Below are 26,101 nucleotides of genomic sequence, written 5' to 3' on the forward strand. Positions count from 1 at the left end.
ACATGGTCCAGTTGGAGGGGGTATGTGGTTGCCTTTCTCCAATCTTTGAACTGACTTATCCATCCAGTTCTAGGGGAACCTATGGCTTAACATGAACTGCAAACCAGAGTGCAACTCGCCGTTTTTCACAGAGGTAAAAGAAGCGGTAAGTCACACACAAACAAATTCTAGGATTCACCGGAAATCGAATCAGAGACTTTTGGATTTGTGATCTGGCATCTCATCACTGAACCACCAAGCCACATAAGGGTTGCCGAGACAGACAATAATCAACCGGATGTGTAACAAAGGACTAAGTAGATTAATAACAAAAATTAAAATTATGAACATAGATATTGCGTTTTGGTCGACAGCTATCTCTTGTTAATGTTTTTACAAATGTTTAAATCGGCTTGATCACTGACTCATATTCAATTTATTTTGTTAAAAAACCGAACTTCCATCCGGAACACACATTCCGGGAGGTGTGTGGCCATCGCGAGACAACGCCCACGGGAGGACCTCGCACAAGGCCGGCAGTGCAAGGTTTGATACTTTCACGCATTGTGACGTACGCTTGGCCGACTCCGTATAAATAGCGGGCAGATACCAGACAGAAGCACATTTCGGCAGCAGCAGTAGCAGCAGCAGGAAGCAGCATAACCATGAACACCCTGGTACGTACCATTCTTCCAGACTCCAAGAGCAAATGCCTCGTTAGAGCCCATTACTTTAGCCTGTAATGAATAGCTACTGTTGTCTCTTATTTCAACGTTAACGGTACATTTCTCAAGTCCAGTTGGAGTCCACATGAAATTTAACATAAATTTGGAATGTTCGGTGAAATATTCGAAATTGGAAAGTAGGACTTGAATTTGCTGTGAAAATCTTGGAAAGGGTATCCAATATATACAAGAACTTTGTGGGTAAAAATTATATCTCATAAGAGTACTGCACAACTTTTAGTGGTCGTTACTACGTAGTCTGAAACAAAATGCAGATGATTTCAGTTACGGTCTCTTAAGTAAGAGCGTGGTCGGTGATATACGCAGATGGTAAAAGGTAGCACGTTTTTTTCACAGCCTAGTGGAGGAAACGAATGTCCTTCATGGAAGTTCCATAAAGCATTACTTTACTTTGAATTCTTAACTGAGATACACGGTAAGGTACATGAGTGCAACTTGTGCGTATCATTTTCAAGCTGGGTTCCTCGCAATTCTCGCAAAATATATGGGTAAGTTTAACGAAATAATATTGCACACAAAACGAGCTACAATTGCACTACATTTACGTGGGTTGCGGCTGAGGTTTCGCTCTGTTGGAATAGGATAGGCATGAAAGTGGTCCTACTATTACCTACTAGGCAGTTTACAGTTGTTTGTAGGACATTTATTCAAATGCAGACCTTGTAAGTTAGGAAAAGTAGGGCGACTAATGATTCCAGTGGCATTCTGTATTTCAGATCGTCCTGAGTGCCATCCTGGCCGTTGCCGTGGCTAAGCCCGGCTACCTGGGCGCCGCCCCCGCCGCAGTCGTCGCCCCCGCCGCGTACGCCGCCCCTGCTGTGGTCGCCGCCCCCGTGCACGCCGGCTACGCCGCCTACGGCCCCGCCCCCGTGGCCGTGCGCTCCGACGGCTACCTGCTGGACACCCCTGCCGTCGCCGCCACCAGGGCCGCCCACCTGACTGCCGTCGCCCAGACCCAGGCCCGTGACGCCGTCGTCAACGGCGCCGCCGCCCTGGCCGCCCACGCCGCCCACGCCTACGCTGCCCACGCCTATGCAGCCCCCGCTGTGGCGTACGCCGCCCCAGCCCATGTCGCCTATGCTGCTCCTGCAGCATACGCCGCCCCCGGCGCTCTCGCTGCCGCCGCCCACCTCCACGCTAAGGCTGCTCTGCTCGGCTGAAATGTCGTCTCTAAAAAAATACTGCTTTTGTAAAATAATCTACAAAAAAATAAATAAACCGTTGAAATCACTGGATTTCTAAACTTTGTTTTTCATTTCTATGACCAGATACTAATGCATCAGTTTCATGTGCTAGCTACTTACAAACTATGTATCTACGTCTGAATGTGAAGCACTATGAACACGTAAATGGTGTATTGGTTGGATCACGCCATTCTACTAATATCATGCTAAAGTAATAGTAAATGAATTATGTGGGCTGACCCCTGAGAGAGAGATGCATTCCACATACGTATTAAACAGCATTTGTTAGTTTTTCGTCGGGTTTGGTTTGGCAGTAGTAATTTCAACCATATTAATATATGACCGAGTCACAATTTGTCGTTGGGCACTACGTTTACAATCCGTACAGGTACTCTCAGGATATGATATTTTTAAAATAAAGACAATCGTTAAATTACATAGTAATCATCGAGAAATAAACTGTGACATCACGTACAAAAGAGGGTTCGCAGAATGAATTTCTCTGCTGTGGAGTATGGGCCATTTGACTCTCGGTCCGGCACACACTTTTAATCTGACAAAGTTTAAAAAGAAGCTTATCATCCTTAAAGCAGAAGTTTCATGTCACTGATAGGAATTCAAAGCGCGTCTTGGCGGTGACGACACCTGCGGGATCGGATCAGAGTCACATCAGCTGCCATAGGCACATGGTTGAGTGGGAGAGTACTGTCGACCACGATGGTATCAAATGTATCCATCTTATGCATTTCGAAAACGTTTAAGTACAGATGTGCTGATGTGGTGTACCAATTTATAAATGTATAAAAATTCTGCTGTTCAGTGTACTCACTTAAAAGGGGATCTCTTTTTTTCTCTATTATTGTTGTAATTTTCTGAGTTGCCATTCTACCACTCACCGATATAGCAAGCATATCAGTTTGTAGCCAGTGAACCATCGCAAGCAAAGTCGGCTGTACAACTGGAGCGAGCGCTAGGGAGTCTCTCTAGACTAGACCTGCAGTGTGGCGGCGCTCGGTCTGCAATCACTGATAGTGGCGACACGCGGGTCCGACGTATACTAACGGACCGCGGCCGATTTAAAGGCTACCACCTAGCAAGTGTGGTGTCTGGCGGTGACACCACACATACGATAACAAAATGAAACCATAAGAGAACAAGATTAAGAGAAAGGTGCTAGGATTAAACGGAGGAATTCCGCAGTGTTGGTTCTTTACAGTTCGACCTATGGATCGAAGAAGCAAAAGGAAAGAAAGAAACTTAAAAAAAATTGGGACTAAAACTGAGGGTGAAAGGATATCATTAAAAAGACTGGCTTATGTTTTAGCAGTCCTCTGTGAAACTGAAGAATAACTGCAGGACATGTTCATCATAATGAATAATCAACGGTGCTCACACTATGGAATGAGAACCAAAGAAAATGAAAGGAGGAGCAGAGATAGGTTAGGTCACAAACAAATAATGTCAGAATTGAGGATCCCTTAGCTTTGACAGTGAAGAAGTTGTGCCGCCCTGGAAGCAAGACAATACAGAAGAAATGGTAAATGAGTCGTCCGAGTGCCTGGAGTGGGAGAGGGGAATGTTAAACGGAAGCGTTAAACAAGAAGGAATGCATGGTATGTAAGGACTTGCAAGTGTGACAACAATGGGAAATAGTAATCCACGGAGGATTGGCATAGGAGAGAAAAGGTGAACGATTTCTTGGTGAACATGACTGTAGAATGGTGCAAATTCACTTGTTTGGTTGCTTAGTGCCGTATATACACAATCCCAAATTCGGTATTCAAAAATTAAGTGGACTCATACACGAAAACGAGGTTTTAAAAGTTGAGGTCGACGTTCTCACATTGTACATTAGGTTTACACTAAACGTTATAGTTACTATTCTGTGTTGTTTCAATTTAAAAATTTTGTAGTACCTTTCAACATTGCTAAACTACCATCAATGTTTTTGGACGGTGACATTTATTAAATCATCACTTACTATTAGTTTTCTGTCATTATCATATCTTTAATGAATATATGTTGTAGGTGGTTCAACAAGTTTGCACAGAGGCTACAATGATAAATTTTAATCAATTGCTCTTGAAACGGACGTTGCTTATGTTACAATCTCTATTGTAGTGAGTAAAACATTGACCAAAGTCCTGTCACGGTCGTCACATACAACACTAACGAGCCGCGAAAGACGCTAATGTTACCTTCTGAGAGGATTTCAAAGTTCTACCCTGCGTGTGTCTAATGGAAAACTGTATTTGACTATAATTTCGAATTTTGTGCAGTTAACCGTAAAACCAAACAGACTTTAAAGTTCGGAGTTAACAAGTGGTAAAATTGTAAGTGAATGAAAAAAAAAAATGAACGGTTGCGAGCCTAATTAGGCTCATTAATTTGGAAATATATATTTGAGAAAATTGCATATTAGTTACTGAAGTTACTTTAGTAGAAACTTCCCTTTGAATAGCAAACAGGATACAAACTGACGCAGTGCACTCTGTCCTGTGTGTAGTAGTAATTACAAATAATACACACCAGTAAATTATGCAGAGAAAAATTCCATCAAGCTCGTACTAATGATGGCTACAATCATTACCATTACTTAATCAAAATACTGAAACATCACTGCATGAAGCGCAGAACTTATTTTTGACATAAGGGGCTTCTATCTTGACTGACATGAATAACACAAATATAGATGAATAACATCTTAAATGCACTTTTTAAGCTCCTCTGCATATAGCAGTTTTCCTTAGCAACAGTAATAGTTCATTTTTTTTCTTAATAGGAGAACAATATGATGGGAACCCATAAAATGGTAACGTTTCACTACCCAAGGTTCTTTGATTGTTCCTAAAATAAAAACTATCTCTGAAAATCTAGCCATTCACTTAAATTAATTTGCAAGGTAATAAAATGCAACATGTGGCTTAAGTAACTTCAAAATGAACCATTTCTGATGTGTACCAAAACTACACAATTTGAAAATGTGCATAACTCCACTCCTAAGAATACTACCACAAATCGGCTCATTGAACATTTATATGTACTTGTACTTTAGCCACCTGTGAAGTAGGCATTCTTGCCAATAATATTTACACAACGTTGCACTGTAATTCTCCAAAACTATATTTTAAACTAAATTAAGGATGCTTTAGCAAAAGCCTATTCAACTTCACTTTAAATAATTAAGGTTTTCACTTTCCTATTGATTAAGTTTTAAATTTTTGTACTTAAACTTCCTACCTTAACAATTTCACTTGAGTAGTCCATAAAAAAAGCATCCAAATTTTACTCCTACTTTAACTTTTATCATTGCTTTTACTTTAGACAAAAAATCACTTTTAAACATATAAATGCGATAATTGTCCATTTAAATCAGAATACTCGGTTTTAGTAGCACTTAGGTGAGGACTCTGCGTAGGTTCGTGATCAGGACTGAAGTTATGGTTTCTAACACCATTTGACGTTTTATATGTTTATTATTGAAAGAACACACAAGTTAATTGGTCCATATCAATACAGATTACATAACTGAATGTATGAAGTCTGTGAAGCAGTGACGACGATTAGTGGCAGGCGAAATGGCCGATAATTGTACTCACGGCTCACGATGCGCCAATGATCTATGAAATCTCTTCTTGGCTTCGGGTTTTCAACATATTAGAGCCCTTTTATTACTCCGTCAATACCAAGTAATAGCCAGGTCCACATCCGAGTCCTTTTTTATCACTGCCGAGGTGTACCGTGCTAAGTCTAGCCTCAAACTGCATACCGTTCACACAAAGGAGCCGCTCAGTTCGACCGCCAAACCCACCTTTCACATCGCGCCATGCCACTTTCGCTGCACAGGGACTTCTCTACAGCGTTTACATGTTACAAATACAAGTGCCGCAAACATGAACCAGCATATAACAAACATACTTCTTTCATAAACATATTCACTGTAGTGTCGGCAGACTTGCCAACAGTACGTACACTAATAGAAAGAGGCGGCCAAGATGCACGCGCTAACTCACGCAGGGTGGCGTGAGGTCTGAAACAGGATACGTAATGAATGCTATAAAGAAAAGTACGTAGCTGCTGGAATACTTAACTTTAATCCATCATTTGTATACAGCGTTCTTGATGATACAAGTGAGACTCTCTCTAGATAAATGCAATGTAATGCTAATGGCGCCTTGCTAGGTCGTAGCCATTGACTTAGCTGAAGGCTATTCTAACTAGCTGCTCTGCAAATGAGCGTGTCTTCGTCCGTGTAGTCGCTAGCAAAGTCGTCCGTACAACTGGGGCGAGTGCTAGTCCGTATCTCGAGACCTGCCTTGTGGTGGCGCTCGGTCTGCGATCACCGACAGTGGCGACACGCGGGTCCGACATGTACTAATGGACCGCGGCCGATTTAAAGCTACCACCTAGCAAGTGTGGTGTCTGGCGATGACACCACATTCCTCCCCCGTAAATCGGCGAACGGTCGTGTTATAAGGCTTCAGCCCGCCGTGGGGAGGACCCCCATGTTGACGTATGCGATTAGGTGGGGAGCCTAACAACAGGCGAGGCTGTGCCACCCGCACCCGGCCATTCGGTCCGAGGGGAGCTAGGAAACGCCTGAAAACCTAGTCCAGGGTGCACGCCAACATGCGGTGTATGCGCCCGTAAAGAGACAGGAGGGGCCGAAGGGTCGACCTCCATCACGTCGGGGTACCCGACGCGCGATGACGCCATGTGGTCCGGAGCGTGCAAGAGTTCCATGGCGGAGGACTGCTGGTCACGGGAAGCGATCGGCGGCGCGTGACCCAGGGAGGCGCCCGGCGGTTCCAGCGACGCGTCCACTGCGGGCGGCGTCGGCGGGAGAACAGGCGGCGGCGGCGGCGGCGGCGGCGGCGGCGGCGGCGCTTCGCCATGGGGCAAAATGGAAGGCAGCGTCGGTAACACCTGGGGATGAGGCGAGCCAGTAGATGGGTCCCCAGGGCGCTGACCGGACGGCACCGTCGCTGAAAGCAGACGGGGAGCGGCAGAACCCAGGCGACGACAGAGGCGCAGCTGATTGAGATGCCGACGCACCTCACCAGAGGCCCCCAAAACCAGATACATAGCGCGACCGAGGCGGCGAAGAATGCGCCCTACGAGCCAACGCCGTGAACCGCGATAGTTGCGATAGAATACAACGTCGCCAGGAGCAAAAGCAGGAGTCTGCCGCTGCACAGGAACCTGATGCGGCGGGTTCAGCAAAGACATCAAGGTGCGATGAGGACGACCGTGGAGCAACTCAGCCGGCGAGCGACCATCTCGGGGCTGAGAGCGATACGAAGACAAAAAGAGCAACAATGCGTCCTCCCGAGAATGCGACTCTTTCAACTTCAACATCTGTGACTTGAAAGTCCGGACCAATCGTTCAGTGGCACCGTTTGACTGAGGCGAAAACGGCGCGGACGTCAGATGTTGAATACCATTGGCCTTGCAGAAAGACTGAAATTCTGCGGACGTGAATTGTGGGCCATTGTCGGAAACAATAGTCTGCGGAAGACCTTCAATGCAAAAGATAGCAGACAACGCTTGGATGGTGGCAGATGACGTCGTGGAAGACAACCGGACAACAAAAGGAAAATTACTGAAAGAATCGACCACAACCAACCATCGAGCATTCCAGAATGGACCAGCAAAATCGATGTGCAAGCGTTGCCAAGGGGAAGTGGCTTTCGACCACGCAAAGAATTTCCACGGCGGTGCGGATTGTTGTTCGGCACACGCCATGCAAGAAGAGCACATATTCGTAATCGCAGCATCGATTCCGAACCAAGTACAGTGCTGACGAGCAAGTTGTTTCGTTCGCACTATACCCCAATGTCCTTGGTGAAGAAGCCATAAGACAGAGGACTGTAACGAATGTGGGACCACGACGCGGGACTGATCATTATCAGAACGCAACAACAAAACACCACGTCGAACAAAAAGTCTTTCCTTGTGAGCAAAAAATCGGCGAACCAGCGGATCCTCAATCCGCGACTTCGACAAGGGCCATTGAGTAGCAACAAAACGCAAAACGGTAGCAAGGACAGGGTCAGCAGCTGTGGCTGTAGCTACACGATGAAAATCAATCGGATACGATTCGACCACGTCATCGGTTTCCGAATCAATGAACATGCAAGCACGTTCGGAAGAATCGAATGTTCTGTCCTCAGCAACAGGCAAACGGGACAACGCATCGGCGTTTCCGTGCTTAGCCGTGGACCGATACAAGATATCGTAGCGGTACTGCGAGAGGAAAATAGACCAGCGAATGAATTTCTGCGCTGTACGTGGAGGTACAGGCTTGTTCGGATGAAAAAGCGATGTCAAAGGTTTGTGGTCTGTGATGATGGTAAAGTGACGACCATACAAGAAATCATGGAACTTAGTAACACCAAACACGAGAGCCCAAGCTTCTTTCTCGATTTATGAATAATTTCGTTGCGCAGACGAGAGCAATTTTGACGCAAAGGCAATAGGGCGATCATGCGATCCATCTTTGTGCGCAAGCACAGCACCGATCCCGAAATCCGATGCATCTACCATCAACAAAAGGGGTTTCTGGGGATCGAATGGCGTAAGGCAAGTATTTGAAAGCAACGCCGATTTCAACTGGCGAAAAGCGCGTTCGCATTCCGTCGTCCAGACGAACGGAGCACCTTTATGGCGTAAGCGATGAAGCAGAGCTGAAATGGAAGAGGCATGCGGGAGAAAGTTATGATAATAGTTAATTTTTCCCAACACACTCTGTAGCTGCTTCAAATTCTGCGGCAAAGGCAAGTCTTGTATGGCACGGAGGTGCTCTGGACTGGGATGTATCCCTTGGGCATTGATTACATGTCCCAGATACGGCAAGTCACGAGCAAAAAACACACATTTGTCCTTCCGCAAGCGAAGACCATTTTGTTGCAAAACCTGAAATAATGTCCCCGGAGGTTTGCTAAATGTTCATCTGCTGTCTTTCCGGAGATCACAATATCGTCCAGATAGTTCGCTGCAGTAGGAACCGACGCACAAACGGTTTGTAAATATTGCTGAAACATTGCAGGGGCGGATGCACACCCAAATGGCAGTCTTTTGAATCGGTACAAACCAAGATGCGTGGTAACCACCAAGACGCGCTGGGATTCTTTGTCCACTGGTATTTGCAAGTACGCATCGACTAGGTCCAACATAGAAAAATATGTACCCAGGCACAGTTTGTCAAAAAGATCTTCTGGGCGGGGTAAAGGAAAAGTGGCAATCACTAGTTGTGGATTCACTGTGGCCTTGAAGTCCACACAAAGTCACAGTTTTCCGGATGGTTTTGGCAAAATCACTAAGGGTGATGCCCAGAGAGAAGCTTGCACACGTTCAATCACACCTTGTGATTCTAAATCGTGTAATGTTCTTGCGACCTCATCACGCAATGCGTGGGGAACATTGTGCGCTCTGAAAAATTTTGGTTGCGCGTTTACTTTCAGTTCCAAATGTGCTTTATAGTTCTTAGCGCAACCAAGGCCTGGTGCAAAAATGTCTGCAAATTCTTCACATAGACGAGAAACACTGGCGGAAGGCACAGTCTGGTTCACTGATAGGACCTGATTGACTATTGACAAGTTAAACAACTGAAATAAATCTAAACCAAACAAGTTCACTGCAGAAGAAGAATGAAGGACGTAAAAAGACCCAGGTTTTGTTTGTCCCTTGTATGTTGCAAGAAGGCTGCCTGTCCTAACACAGGGATCATGTGACCTGAATGTGTAGTTAGCTGAACATTTGCGGCATGCAATGGAGGAGTGCCCAGTTGGTCGTACGTGTCTTTAGTGATCAGAGAAACCGCAGCTCTGGTATCGAGCTGGAACGGGATCACTTTGCCATTAATGTCCAAGTCAACAAAAAGTTTATTGTCCTGCTGACGACAAGAGCGACTGTCTCGTGCAATATGAACAGACACTGGTACAGAATCACTTGCTAATTGACGTGATTTCCGGCGACGTCGACGCACACTTTTTGTGGGACGAACACTGGCACTGTTAGAGAAAGTGGCACTGGGCGGAGTGGAATTAACTACATGAATGTCCATGGGCGAAGGTCCACGAGCCTGATTATTCGTGGTTCGATTCCGGCGCGAAGCAAAGGGCCTGGAATGGTTGTGATTGCCCGATCGGAGCTTTTTCCGGCAAACACTTTGAACATGTCCTTTCTTATTACAGTAAAAGCAAATAGCTTGGTGTGATGGGCAATTGTCACGCGGATGTCTAGTTGCACACCGCGGGCATGATTTCACCGCATTTGCATGCTTGCGCGGCACCCGTGTTTGAGAGCGCGGCGGCAGCTGCGCGGACGGGCGCGAGGGCTGTTTATCGTTCCGTGCAGTGCGCCCGGCGGGCCGGTTAATGTGACACATGGCTGGCGAAGTTGCAAATGATTTCTGAGCAAAGTCAAGTGTGTCTTGCCTATCCAATATGTCTATCACTTGTTGAAGGGAGGGATTGACGAGTTTCAAAATTTGCTCCCGTATACGAACATCAGAAACGTTCTGTGCAATTGCATCATGGACCATAGTATCTGAATAAGGGAGTCCACATTCACACTCAAAAGCACAATCCCTTGTAAGGCCTTGCAAAGTTGCAACCCACTCCTGATTAGTTTGACCGGCCCTACGTTTTGTATGAAACAACGTATACCTTTTTGCAACTACATTAAATGTTTCTTGAAATAGGCATCTAAAGCAGACAAAATTTCTTCCTAGGACAGAGTTGCTACGTCGCGTCGAGGAAATAATTTCACTATCACACGGTACGTTTGCACCCATACACACGACAATAAGTGAGGCTGCCGCTTGTTACCTTGAATTCTATAGGCGGCGAGATGAAATCCAAATTGGCGTGACCGCTCCGTCCATGTTTCCATCGCCGCATCATATGGTCGAGATGGGGGTGCAACTGCATGTTGTGGCTGCGGGTAGCGGTGAAGCGGCGGCTGCCGCATCACTTTGCATTGCACGTTGACCCTGGACGAGCTGTCCAAGGGCATCCAATAACGCCTGCGTCTGCTGATTCTGCAAGCGATAAAATTCGGACAGTACATCTGGAGATTGTGGCGAAGCCATGACAAGTAAGTCAGGGCAATACGAACGCTAATTCCTCTTTTAAGCCTCGTCGCCAAATATGTGTAGTGTCCGCAGACTTGCTAACACTACGTACACTAATAGAAAGAGGCGGCCAAGATGCATGCGCTAACTCACGCAGGGTGGCGTGAGGTCTGAAACAGGATATGTAATGAATGCTATAAAGAAAAGTACGTAGCTGCTGGAATACTTAACTGTAATCCATCATTTGTATACAGCGTTCTTGATGATACAAGTGAGACTCTCTCTAGATAAATGCAATGTAATGCTAATGGCGCCTTGCTAGGTCGTAGCCATGGACTTAGCTGAAGGCTATTCTAACTAGCTGCTCTGCAAATGAGCGAGTCTTCGTCCGTGTAGTCGCTAGCAAAGTCGTCCGTACAACTGGGGCGAGTGCTGGTCCGTATCTCGAGACCTGCCTTGTGGTGACGCTCGGTCTGCGATCACTGACAGTGGCGACACGCGGGTCCGACATGCACTAATGGACCGCGGCCGATTTAAAGCTACCACCTAGCAAGTGTGGTGTCTGGCGGTGACACCACATTCACATTACAATAATTTAAAATTTCAACATATTCTTTAGATTTTTTCAAATATACATTACAAAAGTCTAATTTGCTTGCCATACAACAAGGAGTTCGAACACCACAGAATGCACTCTTCATAAATTGCGGATACACACTTACTTAAAAGAAACCTACTCTTAATAAGTGTTACAAGCTGTGAGCCATGTGCGGATCGTGTTGATGCCGTTCATAGCTTGGCCTCTCGTAATGGCCACAAACAATGTTACACACAATTAACGTCTGAAGGCCGGAATTACAAGGGGGGAAAGCAATGACATGTTAAAACATTAGAGTAAATTTTGAACAATTATGACAAATTTTCCAAATTCGACGGAGTGATCCACAGACAGGACTCCCTGGATCGACCAGAGGAAGGTGACTACAGCTGTGTAAGCGGTGAGACAGGCAGCCAAGAGTTGTACTCATATAACAGGATGGCAACTCACACCAGGGGTAGATTAAGCGCAGACCGACCGACTAACCAATCCTCCTAACGTCCGATCACCGGTGCAACGATAGAGTATTTTTAGGCAAGGGCGAAGAGACGGACAGATACCACGTCTTCAGAAACACACCCAAGGCCGAAGGAAACACTAGAACCAAGGTAGACCTCCCAAAAACATATGCACAGTACAATTCAAGAGGCTGTCGAACCACACGCCGTGTCGCACAGCAGCAACACGACGAGGAAAGGTACACTGCCTTAAAAAGTACGCTAACCTCCATGGCAGGTAACTGGGGCGTTAGCGGCCACAAGGCAGAAAATACCACTGGTTGCACTTCAGTAATAAGAATACTAGTAAATCCAAACCAACATCAAGCAGTAGAAGGCGCCAAATAGCTTCCGCCAACAGACTCCACATGTTGCTGTTGGTCTCACCGACCCAGGAAGCAGCAACACGCAAACAACAACGAGATCTGAAACAGTAGAGGTTTCAGTACTGGACACGTTTCACTCAACTTCAAACGTCCTGGGTTCGGTCGTCGGCGACAGCAGCTCGGTCCGACAGTGTCTGCTCCTCACCAGCGGTCCCGGCCTGTCCTCACACTGCAGACCTCCTCGCTGCTCCGTCCGAAGCCGAACTCATCGCTGTTCGCAACCCCTAACCAACTCCAGTACGCAGGTAGCATAAAAGCAGCTATTCATTCAAAACCACAAGACACACGCGGATCCAGGAAAACAATTCCACCAACAACTCACAATGCTAAAACCAGTCACTGTGAAACAACACGGACGAATTATAAGAAGGCACAAACACAGAGAAGCCAGAAGTGGTCGGAAGACCAAATGCACGTCGTCCGCTGCAACGACAGACCGAACGACCAACCAATAGTCGTCCCCACCCAAGTAAGGCACGGGGAGGATCCCAGTATAAATCGTTGACTGACAAATTATTTCCATGAGGCCACTTCGACGGGCGGACACACACAAGTGAAAGTTTCACTACACGCATATCACGGTCCATTCAACTAAAACTCGCTGAATCCGGTCCTTGACGTCGTCGTGCACTCTCGCGACCACATCGGACAGTGCATGTGTGACGCCAGCGGTCGGGCGAGTACTGGCTGTCCGGACCTCACTGCTGCTGTGTCCCAACGCCCCTACCTCGACACACGACGACCCGGAAATACTAGAGGCCGCTCCAAAGATGGTACCACAGTATGCGCTATCGACAAGCGCTGCTGCTGCCACTCACGGACAGACAAGGTGAGCAAACTTAGTGGAGCCAGTGAACACACTAAGAAAACGAGACGCCACTATCGATAGTACAGGAGGCATCAACGTGAGCTGCACACGGCTCAAGCTGTCTGTGCCAACATACAAGCAACACTGTGTGAATCTATATCAGAAATCAACGTGGAACATTGCGTCCGTGGCTAAGCGACCGCTTTCCATGAAGTGGGGCCGGGGCTGTTCCTCAGATGAGTAACGTTGCTTGATACGGTACCACGGTACTTTAGGTTTTTATGTTTGACCGTGCCTTATTCTGGCATGTATTAGTTTATTTTATGCTTCTGAAGATGGCTAGAGTACTCTAACTGAAACCTGGGTAACTTTTCGCAACTGAGGCGGAACTTTGACGTATTAATAGACTTCATGTTCCCAAACAACAACGTGACATGTGATCGTATCACAATTGTTCGCGATCGGTTTGAAGAACACTCAGAATAATTCGAGCGATAGCCTTAATCAACCAGATCGGCCGACATGAAACCCATCAAACACTGAGCGGATATAATCGAGAGATCAGTTGATACGCAAAATACTGCACCGGAACACTTTCGATTTAATGGGCGACTATAGAGGAAGCACGGTTCAATATTTCTGCATGGGACTTCAAAAGACTTTGTGAGTCAATGTCACGTCGAATAGCTAGAGCACGCCGGGCTAGAGGGGGTACGACACGATATCAGGAGGTACCCCACGACTTTTGTCACCCCAGTGTAGCGTATTTCTCGAGGCTAGTTCCGCAAAAATACAAGATTTATTGACATTGCGCAGCTGCAGTCGATACTATTTTATTAAAAAAATGACCATTAGTTAATATTCCTCTGAATGTAAACGATATTTCTGATAGAGTGTTTGTGAAAGTATTAGCATCCTGTGACAGTGGAGTTAAGGTCACGTACAAACCAAAATTTCAGTAGTTAAGTGATACTCGTTTATATCGAATACACTAGCTGACAAGAGTTAGAATACATGGCAAGTGGTTTTAAAACTCAAATTCGGTACTGAATTGAGCATTACACTAGAAAAAGTAACGGGTAATGACAGGGATTTGAACATCTAGCAGCCGGCCGAAGTGGCCGAGCGGTTCTAGGCGCGTCAGTCAGGATCCTCGCGACGCTACGGTCGCATGTTCGAATCCAGCCGCGGGCATAGATGTGTGTGATGTCCTTAGGTTAGTTAGGTTTAAGTAGTTCTAAGTTCTCGGGGACTGATGAACTCAGATGTTAAGTCCCATAGTGCTCAGAGCCATTTTTTTTTTTTAACATCTAGCACAGATAAATGGTTCAAATGGCTCTGAGCACTATGGGTCTTAACTGCTGAGGTCATCAGTCCCCTAGAGCTTAGAACTACTTAAACCTAACTAACCTAAGGACATCACACACATCCATACCCGCGGCAGGATTCGAACCTGCGACCGTAGCGCTCGCGAGGTTCCAGACTATAGCGCCTAGAACCGCTCGGCCACTCCGGCCGTCTCTAGCACAGATAACTGGGATTTCTGGGAGGAGGGAAATGAAAGGACGAAATAGACAGCAAAAGTACAGCAAGTAAATATGTCTTACGTTAATTGGTGCCTCCGTTCTGTATTAATAAATCAAAAAGCACAGCGGGCTTCGTGATTCAAATTCAACATAATGTTGAATCAACGAACGAGACACTATTTTCCTGCTTTGCACAAGCGGAACGAAGAAACAGGCAGCAACAGGTAGAATTATCTAAAGTGAGGCAGTTATCAAACCGACGATTGTTTTGAACACCTCAGTACTTATTAGGTAGGGTCCAGTTGGAGGTAGTATGTCGTTGCCTTCCTCCAATCTTTGAACTGACTTATCCATCCAGTTCTAGGGGAACCTACGGCTTAACGTGAATTACAAACAACGGCGCAACTCGGCGTTTTTCACAAAGATAAAACAAGCGGTAAATAGCACACAAAAATGCTGGGATTGACCAGAGATGGAACAAGAGACCTTTGGATTTATGATCTGATACTTCGTTATTGAACTACTGAGCCATATAAGGGTTACCGAGCCATTTAATAACTAATCGTATGTGTGACACATAAATGAGTAGAGTTGATTTAAATTAGGAAGACAGATATTGCGTTTCGATCGACAGCGACCACTTCTTTATTTATTTAAGAAATGTTTAAATCGCCTTGGTCACTGACACATATTCAATTTGTTCTGTTAAAATAACGGAACTTCCATTCGGAACGCACATTCCGGGAGGTGTGTGGCCATCGCAAGGCAACGCCTACGGGAAGACCTCCCACAAGGTCGGCAGTGCAAGGTTCGGTACTTTCACACATTGTGACGTACGCTTGGCCGACATTGTATAAATAGCAGGCTGATACCAGACAGAAGCACATTTCGGCAGCAGCAGTAGCAGCAGCAGGAAGCAGCATAACCATGAACACCCTGGTATGTACCATTCTTCCAGACTCCATGAGCAAAATCCTCGTTAGAGTCCATTACGTTAGACTCTAACGAATAGCTACTATTCTCTTATATTCCAACGTTAACGGTATATTTCTCAAGTCTAGTTGGAGCCCACATGAAATGTGACACAAATTTTGTACGTTCGCTAAGAAATTCGAAACTGGATAGAAGGACTTTAATTTTCTTTGAAAATCTTGGAAAGTGTATTAAATAGTTAAAGGAACTTTGTAGGTAAAACCTATATCTCATAATAGTACTGCACAGCATTTACTGGTCGTAACCACGTAGTCTGAGACAAAATGCAGCTGATTTCAGCTACAGTCTGCTAAGTAAGAGCGTGGTCGGAATGATACGCAGATTGTAAAAGATATCACCTTTTTTTCACAGCCTAGTTGAGGGAACCTACGTCCTTCATTCAGTGTGCGTAAAGCACTGGTTTACTTTGAACTCTTGACTGAGTTACACGAGAAGGTACATGATGAGTACAACTTACGCGTCGTATTTTGAGGCTGGGTTTCTCTGCAGTCTCCCCAAAGGTCGGAAAATAAGTCAACCCACAGCGTCTAAATATATGATGAAACCAAAGTAATTTTTCCAAAAGTGTGTAACATTCTATAACTTGGCTTATAAACGTGGATGACTGAAGAACGTGACTGAAGTGGTAAGGTGGCTCCAAAAGTGGAAAAAAATTATTGTTAACCTTTTTTCGGGAACACCTTCCTTAACATTGCGTCAAGTGCAATGAAAGCTCATATTGAGATAGCTGTCAAAAAAGGTTTGACTCATTTGGAGGTCTCTTCGCGGTGAATACGGGAAAAACTTTGTTTCAAACACGTCTCGGGTATGCCAAGCACTTAATGACGCTGCACATGACTGGACGTGTTATTAATAGTAGTTGAATTCGTCTTTTGTTCATATATGATGTACGTATATGATTTAGGTTGTTGTCAAATACATTTTTCTACTGATTAACACAACCATAATCATGCTTAATAGCCTGCACACGCTACCAGGATTGTAACAGGCAAGTAAAGCCCATATAAACTGTTGACGACATTGTTAGGTACTTCAAACAGGACTGATACTAGGAAAGTTGGCGATATTCTCGCAGATTATTTGGTTAAGGTTAACGAAGTAACATTAAACGTAGGACGAGCAACAATTCCACTAAATTTACTTGGGTTTCACGAAACGTTTCGCTGTGTTGGAATAGGAAAAGCATAATAGTGGTTCTAAGTGTTACCTACTAGGCAGTGGTTTGGGGGACATTTATTCAACTGCAGACCTTGTAAGCTATGGAAACTAGGGCGAGTACTGATTTTAGTGGCATTATGTATTTCAGATCGTCCTGAGTGCCATCCTGGCCGTCGCCGTGGCTAAGCCCGGCTACCTGGGCGCCGCCCCCGCTGCAGTCGTCGCCCCCGCCGCGTACGCCGCCCCCGCTGTGGTGGCCGCCCCCGTGCACGCCGGCTACGCCGCCTACGGCCCCGCCCCCGTGGCCGTGCGCTCCGACGGCTACCTGCTGGACACCCCCGCCGTCGCCGCCACCAGGGCCGCCCACCTGACCGCCGTCGCTCAGACCCAGGCCCGTGACGCCGTCGTCAACGGCGCCGCCGCCCTGGCCGCCCACGCCGCCCACGCCTACGCTGCCCACGCTTACGCCGCCCCCGCTGTGGCGTACGCCACCCCAGCCCATGGCGCCTATGCTGCTCCTGCAGCGTACGCCGCCCCTGGCGCTCTCGCTGCCGCCGCCCACCTCCATGCTAAGGCTGCTCTGCTGGGCTGAAATGTCGTCTGTACAAAAAGTGCTCCTTTTGAAAATAATCTACAAAAAAACTAAATACATATTTTAAATCACCATATTTCTCAACGTTTTTTCATTTCTGTGACCAGATAGTAATGCATCAGAATCATATTCTAGATACTTACAAACTGTGTATCTACCTTTGGAAGTGAAACAGGAAACCATTGTTGGTACCAGCAACAGTGAGAACACGTACTTGGTATCCTGTTTAGATCACACCGTCCTACTAATGTGCTGTTAAAGTAATATCAAAAAATGTTTTCTGGCTGACAGCTAACACCTGAGTCAGGGAAGTATTGCACATATACAGGGTGTTACAAAAAGGTACGGCCAAACTTTCAGGAAACATTCCTCACACACAAAGAAAGAAAATACACTCCTGGAAATTGAAATAAGAACACCGTGAATTCATTGTCCCAGGAAGGGGAAACTTTATTGACACATTCCTGGGGTCAGATACATCACATGATCACACTGACAGAACCACAGGCACATAGACACAGGCAACAGAGCATGCACAATGTCGGCACTAGTACAGTGTATATCCACCTTTCGCAGCAATGCAGGCTGCTATTCTCCCATGGAGACGATCGTAGAGATGCTGGATGTAGTCCTGTGGAACGGCTTGCCATGCCATTTCCACCTGGCGCCTCAGTTGGACCAGCGTTCGTGCTGGACGTGCAGACTGCGTGAGACGACGCTTCATCCAGTCCCAAACATGCTCAATGGGGGACAGATCCGGAGATCTTGCTGGCCAGGGTAGTTGACTTACACCTTCTAGAGCACGTTGGGTGGCACGGGATACATGCGGACGTGCATTGTCCTGTTGGAACAGCAAGTTCCCTTGCCGGTCTAGGAATGGTAGAACGATGGGTTCGATGACGGTTTGGATGTACCGTGCACTATTCAGTGTCCCCTCGACTATCACCAGTGGTGTACGGCCAGTGTAGGAGATCGCTCCCCACACCATGATGCCGGGTGTTGGCCCTGTGTGCCTCGGTCGTATGCAGTCCTGATTGTGGCGCTCACCTGCACGGCGCCAAACACGCATACGACCATCATTGGCACCAAGGCAGAAGCGACTCTCATCGCTGAAGACGTCACGTCTCCATTCGTCCCTCCATTCACGCCTGTCGCGACACCACTGGAGGCGGGCTGCACGATGTTGGGGCGTGAGCGGAAGACGGCCTAACGGTGTGCGGGACCATAGCCCAGCTTCATGGAGACGGTTGCGAATGGTCCTCGCCGATACCCCAGGAGCAACAGTGTCCCTAATTTGCTGGGAAGTGGCGGTGCGGTCCCCTATGGCACTGCGTAGGATCCTACGGTCTTGGCGTGCATCCGTGCGTCGCTGCGGTCCGGTCCCAGGTCGACGGGCACGTGCACCTTCCGCCGAACACTGGCGACAACATCGATGTACTGTGGAGACCTCACGCCCCACGTGTTGAGCAATTCGGCGGTACGTCCACCCGGCCTCCCGCATGCCCACTATACGCCCTCGCTCAAAGTCCGTCAACTGCACATACGGTTCACGTCCACGCTGTCGCGGCATGCTACCAGTGTTAAAGACTGCGATGGAGCTCCGTATGCCACGGCAAACTGGCTGACACTGACGGCGGCGGTGCACAAATGCTGCGCAGCTAGCGCCATTCGACGGCCAACACCGCGGTTCCTGGTGTGTCCGCTGTGCCGTGCGTGTGATCATTGCTTGTACAGCCCTCTCGCAGTGTCCGGAGTAAGTATGGTGGGTCTGACGCACCGGTGTCAATGTGTTCTTTCTTCCATTTCCAGGAGTGTATGTTATGTGGACATGTGTCCGGGAACGCTTACTTTCCATGTTAGAGCTCATTTTATTACTACTCTTCAAATCACATTAATCATGGAATGGAAACACACAGCAACAGAACGTACCAGCCTGACTTCAAACATTTTGTTACAGGAAATGTTCAAAATGTCCTCCGTAAGGGAGGATACATGCATCCACCCTCCGTCGCATGAAATCCCTGATGCGCTGATTCAGCCCTGGAGCATGGCGTATTGTATCACAGCCGTCCACAATACGAGCACGAAGAGTCTCTACATTTGGTACCGGGGTTGCGTAGACCAGATCTTTCAAATGCCCCCATAAATGAAATTCAAGAGGGTTAAGGTCAGGAGAGCGTGGAGGGCATGCAATTGATCTGCCTCTACCAATCCATCGGTCACCGAATCTGTTGTTGAGAAGCGTACGAACACTTCGACTGAAATGTGCAGGAGCTCCATCGTACATGAACCACATGTTGTGTCGTACTTGTAAAGGCACATGTTCTAGCAGCACAGGTAGAGTATCCCGCATGAAATCATGATAACGTGCTCCATTGAGTGTAGGTGGAAGAACATGGGGCCCAATAAAGACATCACCAACAATGCCTGGCCAAACGTTCACAGAAAATCTGTGTTGATGACGTGATTGCACAATTGCGTGCGGATTCTTGTCAGCCCATACATGTTGATTGTGAAAATTTACAATTTGATCACGTTGGAATGAAGCCTCATCCGTAAAGAGAACATTTGCACTGAAATGAGGATTAACACATTTTTGGATGAACCATTCGCAGAAGTGTACCCGTGGAGGCCAATCAGCTGCTGATAGTGCCTGCACACGCTGTACATGGTACGGTTAACAACTGGTTCTCCCGTAGCACTCTCCATACAGTGACGTGGTCAACGTTACCTTGTACAGCAGCAACATCTCTGACGCTGACATTAGGGTTATCGTCAACTGCACGAAGAATTGCCTCGTCCATTGCAGGTGTCCTCGTCGTTCTAGGTCTTCCCCAGTAGCGAGTCATAGGCTGGAATGTTCCGTGCTCCCTAAGACGCCGATCAATTGCTTCGAACGTCTTCCTGTCGGGACACCTTCGTTCTGGAAATCTGTCTCGATACGAACGTACCGCGCCACGGCTATTGCCCCGTCCTAATCCATACATGAGGTGGGCATCTGCCAACTCCGCATTTGTAAACATTGCACTGACTGCAAAACCACGTTCGTGATGAACACTAACCTGTTGATGGTACGTATTGATGTGCTTGATGCTAGCAATGAGTCGCATGTCAACACAAGCACGGAAGTCAACATTGCCTTCCTTCAATTGGGCCAACTGGCGGTGAATCGAGGAAGTACAGTACATACTGACGAAACTAAACTGAGTTCTAACATGGAAATTAAGCGTTTCCGGACACATGTCCACATAACATCTTTTCTTTATTTGTGCGTGAGGAATGTTTCCTGAAAGTTTGGCCGTACCTTTTTGTAACATCCTGTATATGAAATAGCGTATGTTAATGTTTTGTAGGTTTTGCTTTGGCAGCAGTCTTTTCAACCATATTAGTATATGACCGCCCTCCCAGATAGCTGAGTGGTTAGCGCGGCTGTCTGTCACGTCAAGGGGCTCGGGTTCGATTCCTGGCTGGGTCGGAGGTTTTCTCCGCTCAGGGACTGCGTATTGTGTTGTCCTCATTATAATTTCATCATCATCAGTGGAAGGCTACGGAAACCACTACTGAACCACTTTCCTAGACACTCATGCGGTGGATCTCTCTGATGAGGCTTCCCCCATGACAAGACATCCCGTAAGGCAGAACACGAAGTCAGTCAGTGTAACACTGAGTTACATAGTGATGTTGGGCATTACACTGACGATCCATACAGGTACTCTCAGTATCTGCTTTTTTTTTAAATAGTCGTGGTAAAAAGACAGTCTTTAAATTAAATATTAATCATCGAAAAATAATATTGTGATATCATATACAAAATGGGGTTCCAAGAAATAATTTTATTTGAAATTTGTGGTAAGATCTTAAGGGACCAAACTGTTGAGGCCATCGGCCCCTAAGCTTACACACTACTTAATCTAACTTACGCTAAGGACAACATACACATCCTTGCCCGAGGGAGGACTCGAACCTCCGACGAGGGGAGCGCGCGAACCGTAACAGGACCCCGTGCGGCTCCCAGAAAGAATCTGTCGCTCTGCTGTGGAGTACTGACCGTTCGAGTCTTGGCCAGGTACACATTTTTATTCTGCCAGTAAGCTTAAAAAGGAGAGATATCATCTTAAAAGATGATGTCTCATGTCACTAACAGGAATCCGAAGCGCATCTTGGCCTTGACGACATCTGCAAAATGGTATCAGCTCACATCAGCCGCCGTCAGCACATAGTTGAGTGGAGTAGTACTGTCGACCTCGATGAGCATCAAATGTATCCGTCTTAAGAATTAAGAAAATGATTTAGTAGGGACATGCAGAGATGATATACTAATTGGTAAATGTATAGCAACACAGTTTTTCTGTGCACTCACTTACGAGGAGATTTCTTCTTTTATATGCTATTGTTATTATGCTGTTGTTATTATTTTCTGACTTGTCATTCTACCACTCAGCGATATAGCAAGCCTGTCAGTGTTCAAATTATGGAGCTTTAGAAATACCTATCATACATAGTTTTTACACAATGTAATTTATTGTACATTCTACAAATTTCTACTCATTTCTCTCCTTATGTTTTCCTCTTAGGGTATACATATGACAATGAGCAGAATGAGCCACCCACACTAGGGGACTTGTTAGTCGTGATCTCCGTTCAACGGCCGGAGTGGCCTTGCGGTTCTAGGCGCTACAGTCTGGAATCGCGCGACCGCTACGGTCACAGGTTCGAATCCTGCCTCGGGCATGGATGTGTGCGATGTCCTTAGGTTAGTTAGGTTTAAGTAGTTCTAAGTTCTAGGGGACTGTTGACCTCAGATGTTAAGTCCCATAGTGCTCAGCGCCATTTGAACCATCTCCGTTCAACAAGGAAACGTTGCTATCTTGAGACCTCGGAGGTGTTTCTATCACAGGTATGAATTCACGGTTCTCTGTGTTTATCTACAACCCAATGACGATGGTGAGCGAATATCGACTGACGTACTTGACAGCCCTCGGCAAATGAGCTATGGCGCAGCCAGACTCTAGTGTTTCAGTTTCAGCTGGACCCGTTGCGAAAATGACCTCGCAAATGGTTCAAATGGCTCTGAGCACTATGGGACTTAACTGCTGAGGTCATCAGTTCCCTAGAACTTAGAACAGACTGTAGCGCCTAGAACCGCTCGGCCACTCCGGCCGGCTCGATTCAGGCCCATACTAACAACAGAGCACCGTAAGGAGAAGCTAGCTACGTAACCAAACTGCTTATCATTGGCAAAAGCAGTCATCTTTTATGAGACAAATTTTAGCGTTCCATCGAATAATAGACGCCACTATATCCGTTGGAAAACGTAGAAAAACAAATTATCTGTGTCCACTGCAGGACGCTAGACCTGTGTTTGGGTTGGAAGATTATATCCCCATGCACCCATCTTAATATAATCTATGTTGGACCGCCTGCCGGAGTGGCCGAGCGGTTCTAGGAGCTACAGTCTGGAACCGCGCGACCTCTACGGTCGCAGGTTCGAATCCTGCCTCGGGCATGGATGTGTGTGATGTCCTTAGGTTAGTTAGGTTTAAGCAGTTCTAAGTTATAGGGGACTGATGACCTCAGAAGTTAAGTCCCATAGTGCTCAGAGCCATTTTTTATGTTGGTCCATCATGGCCAGTGGACATTGGCTGGTTAAGTAATCGTGAAGACAACCAATTTCGGCATTTCGTCATGGTGCCTGAAGATGGCATAATGAAATGGCTAAACTGGCCACATTCACAATAAAATAAGATAAAGTACACAGCTGTGGTTGTTCAAATGTTCAAATGTGTGTGAATTCCTAGGGGGCCAAACGGCTTAGGTCATCGGTCCCTAGGCTTACACACTACTTAAACTAACTTAAAACTAACAACAACACACACACACACACACAAACACCCATGCCGGAGAGAGGACTCGAACCTCCAGTTCGAGGAGCTGCGCAATCCCTGACATGACGCCTCAGACTGCGCAGTCACTCCGCCCGGCAGGCTGTAGTTGAATTTTACTGATATTGACATCTTCATATAGGTTTATCTTAGATTTCCGTGTCAAAGTCGGCATGGTTTCTGAAACAAAACCACAGGCGAAACCCTCATGCTTAGTTCACTACGCGATAGCGTTGCATTTCTGTGGGCCTCGTATACTCACCTCGGTACTGGGACTACATCTGTAGTCAACCAATGAACTAAACGAGTACTTGATTTTAGCAATAACGTTCATTAAACCGTAAACAAAACATAGACTTACTGATTATTTCGCGGAGGTAAATGATAGTAGTAGCGAAATATTCTTTCTTGAGCTGACAATGCTGTCGAAAAATCCTTCAGCTCAACGTCTACTGTATAGGACGGTGTCGCTGTCCAAATGACCGAATGACCAAATGACACACTGGACTCGCATTCGGGAGGACGACGGTTCAATCCCGTCTCCGACCATCCTGATTTAGGTTTTCCGTGATTTCCCTAAATCGTTTCAGGCAAATGCCGGGATGGTTCCTTTGAAAGGGCACGGCCGATTTCCTTCCCAATCCTTCCCTAACCCGAGCTTACGCTCCGTCTCTAATGACCTCGTTGTCGACGGTACGTTAAACACTAACCACCACTAACCAAATGACACAGTGCTGCTCATAAGAACTACTTCTCTCTAGACCTTGAAGCTCTTGCCTGGACAACACAGCAGAAACACTTGTTCCTATCTGAATACAACCACTAGAGATCCAACTACTAAGAAGAGTAGGTGGGTACAGTCTGTCGGACGGGAGAGTGAATGTAGGCATCAGAAAAGAACTGAGCGCAAAATCATATAAATGAGCAAATTAAAGAATACAGAAAGAACTGGAAGAATTATGCCACAAGAATGGAAGACGACATACCTAAATCGGTGATTTACCCAGTGGGCAGAAAAATTTTGGAAGACTGAGCAAAATCAACAATTTCAACCAAGAAGGCGAACAGGAAAATGCCTAATGTACGCAGAGAGAAGAAGAGATATTAAAATACTACGATTTTTTTAGTAACTGTTATTTTAATAAGTTTTGTAATTACATATAAAACTCTGGTCTGATGTAAGAGGACTCCTGAAGACATTAATCTGTTCGGGTTAAATTAATAAATAAAAAATTAAACGTAATGTACAGGTTGTTCCAGGACGAAAGGACAAAATTCAGCGATATGACAGGCTCGATCAATTGAAGCAAAACACTTCATGTGGATATATGCCCTATTCTCAATGGTTCCCAAGGCAGAACACATTTAAGAGACATTGTTGCTTATTTTCTTCACTGTTCAGTACATTGTCATTGTTTACGACATACCATAATAATTTAGGCGACGTCGAGATGAATAACCGGATGTGGATACGTGGTCTATCAAGTCAGAGAACAACCTCCAAACTGGCGCACCTACACCTCAACACAATCACGTTGCGCAAGGTCTTTCGTATTCTCTCGATCTCTTCCAGCAACCTGTAAGTCCTTGAGAAAAAAATGAATAGGACCTTTTTGAAAGAAATTTAGCGTAGTTCAGTTTTATACTGCAACAAGTTTTCGCTAGAGGCCGTGGATTTCGTGTTGCCCAAGAAAATCGTACAAAAGTAACTTTAAATGTGTTCCATCTCAGAAACCAGTTGGAATAGAGCATAAAACCCTATTCAGTTTTTTGCTTCAAATGATCTTCCCTGTCATATCTCTGAATATTTACCATTTCTCCTGAGGCAGCCTTTATACATGGATTATCATGTGTGCTAAAATTATTACATACATACAGCTAAATTTAGTATTCTATCCGCCCTAACTAATTTAAACTTTCATAAAGGCTACCAACACACCAACAAAAGCAACTATAAATGCAACAGACGTATAAGAAGACATAATATTTCACCCAACAAGAACACTCACACAAGAAGGAAACAGAAGAGCCACAACACAAGAAGATGACGACTAGAACAAATCAAATAAGGATACAAGAATATAGAACTGAACTCAGATGGAAAGGCGCTCAGTCAAGAAAGCGAATTGCAAGCTGTATCACTGTGCTAAGAGATCGGAGAGACGCCTCGTGACACGTGGTCTGCTCCCTGCGATCTCGTCCACGAGATCTAGTTGCCTTGGCGGGGAGCAGCGAGCTAGCTTGCAATCCGAAACATAAGTGTGGTGGGGAGTAGCGAGGTAGAGAGCTATCTTGTTATCTGATTCCTGAGAGTGGTGGGGAGCAGTGAGCTAGTGAGATGTCCTAGGGTCCGATTGGTGACTGTGGTCGGGATCCTGAACCGTTGGGAGGGGGGGGGGGGGGCAGTGATGCCTGGATTGTTTGCGATACACTCTGACCGCACAGTGGCTGGAGACCACAGCTTTAATGATCGCTGGAAAAATATTCCGAATGCAGTGCTAAGTCAAAATCGAAGAAGTAACTACTCACTCAAAAGTATGTAAACGTTTATTGAACTTCTGAAATATCAGATATTCTTTTGAACTCAAGAGTGGAAACATGATGCTGGAAGTGTTTTCCGCGTTGACGTATTGTACTGAAGCACCTCTGCCTCGTTTTACCTAGTTGCTGCACAGT

General features: G+C 46.2%; 1 protein-coding gene across 17 annotated transcripts in view; it reads left to right on the forward strand.

Moving 5' to 3' along the window:
- LOC126473804 (cuticle protein 16.5-like) overlaps positions 1-26,101 on the forward strand; it is a 275,913-nt gene that overhangs the window by 12,810 nt on the left and 237,002 nt on the right. For 9 of the 17 annotated variants that reach the window (XM_050101102.1, XM_050101103.1, XM_050101105.1 and 6 more), the window contains exons 1-2: positions 15,691-15,739; positions 17,100-17,276. The exons of 1 other annotated variant lie outside the window; for it this stretch is intronic. In XM_050101102.1, coding sequence (XP_049957059.1) covers positions 15,728-15,739; positions 17,100-17,276 — 189 coding nt within the window. In that variant the 5' untranslated portion in view covers positions 15,691-15,727. Of the gene's footprint in view, positions 1-550; positions 657-1,441; positions 1,619-15,690; positions 15,740-17,099; positions 17,277-26,101 lie in introns of those variants that run through there. 7 more of the 17 variants (XM_050101099.1, XM_050101086.1, XM_050101091.1 and 4 more) reach the window with 5 other exon arrangements.

This window comes from Schistocerca serialis, chromosome 4 (assembly GCF_023864345.2).
Source record: "Schistocerca serialis cubense isolate TAMUIC-IGC-003099 chromosome 4, iqSchSeri2.2, whole genome shotgun sequence".
Taxonomy (NCBI): Eukaryota; Metazoa; Arthropoda; class Insecta; order Orthoptera; family Acrididae; genus Schistocerca; species Schistocerca serialis.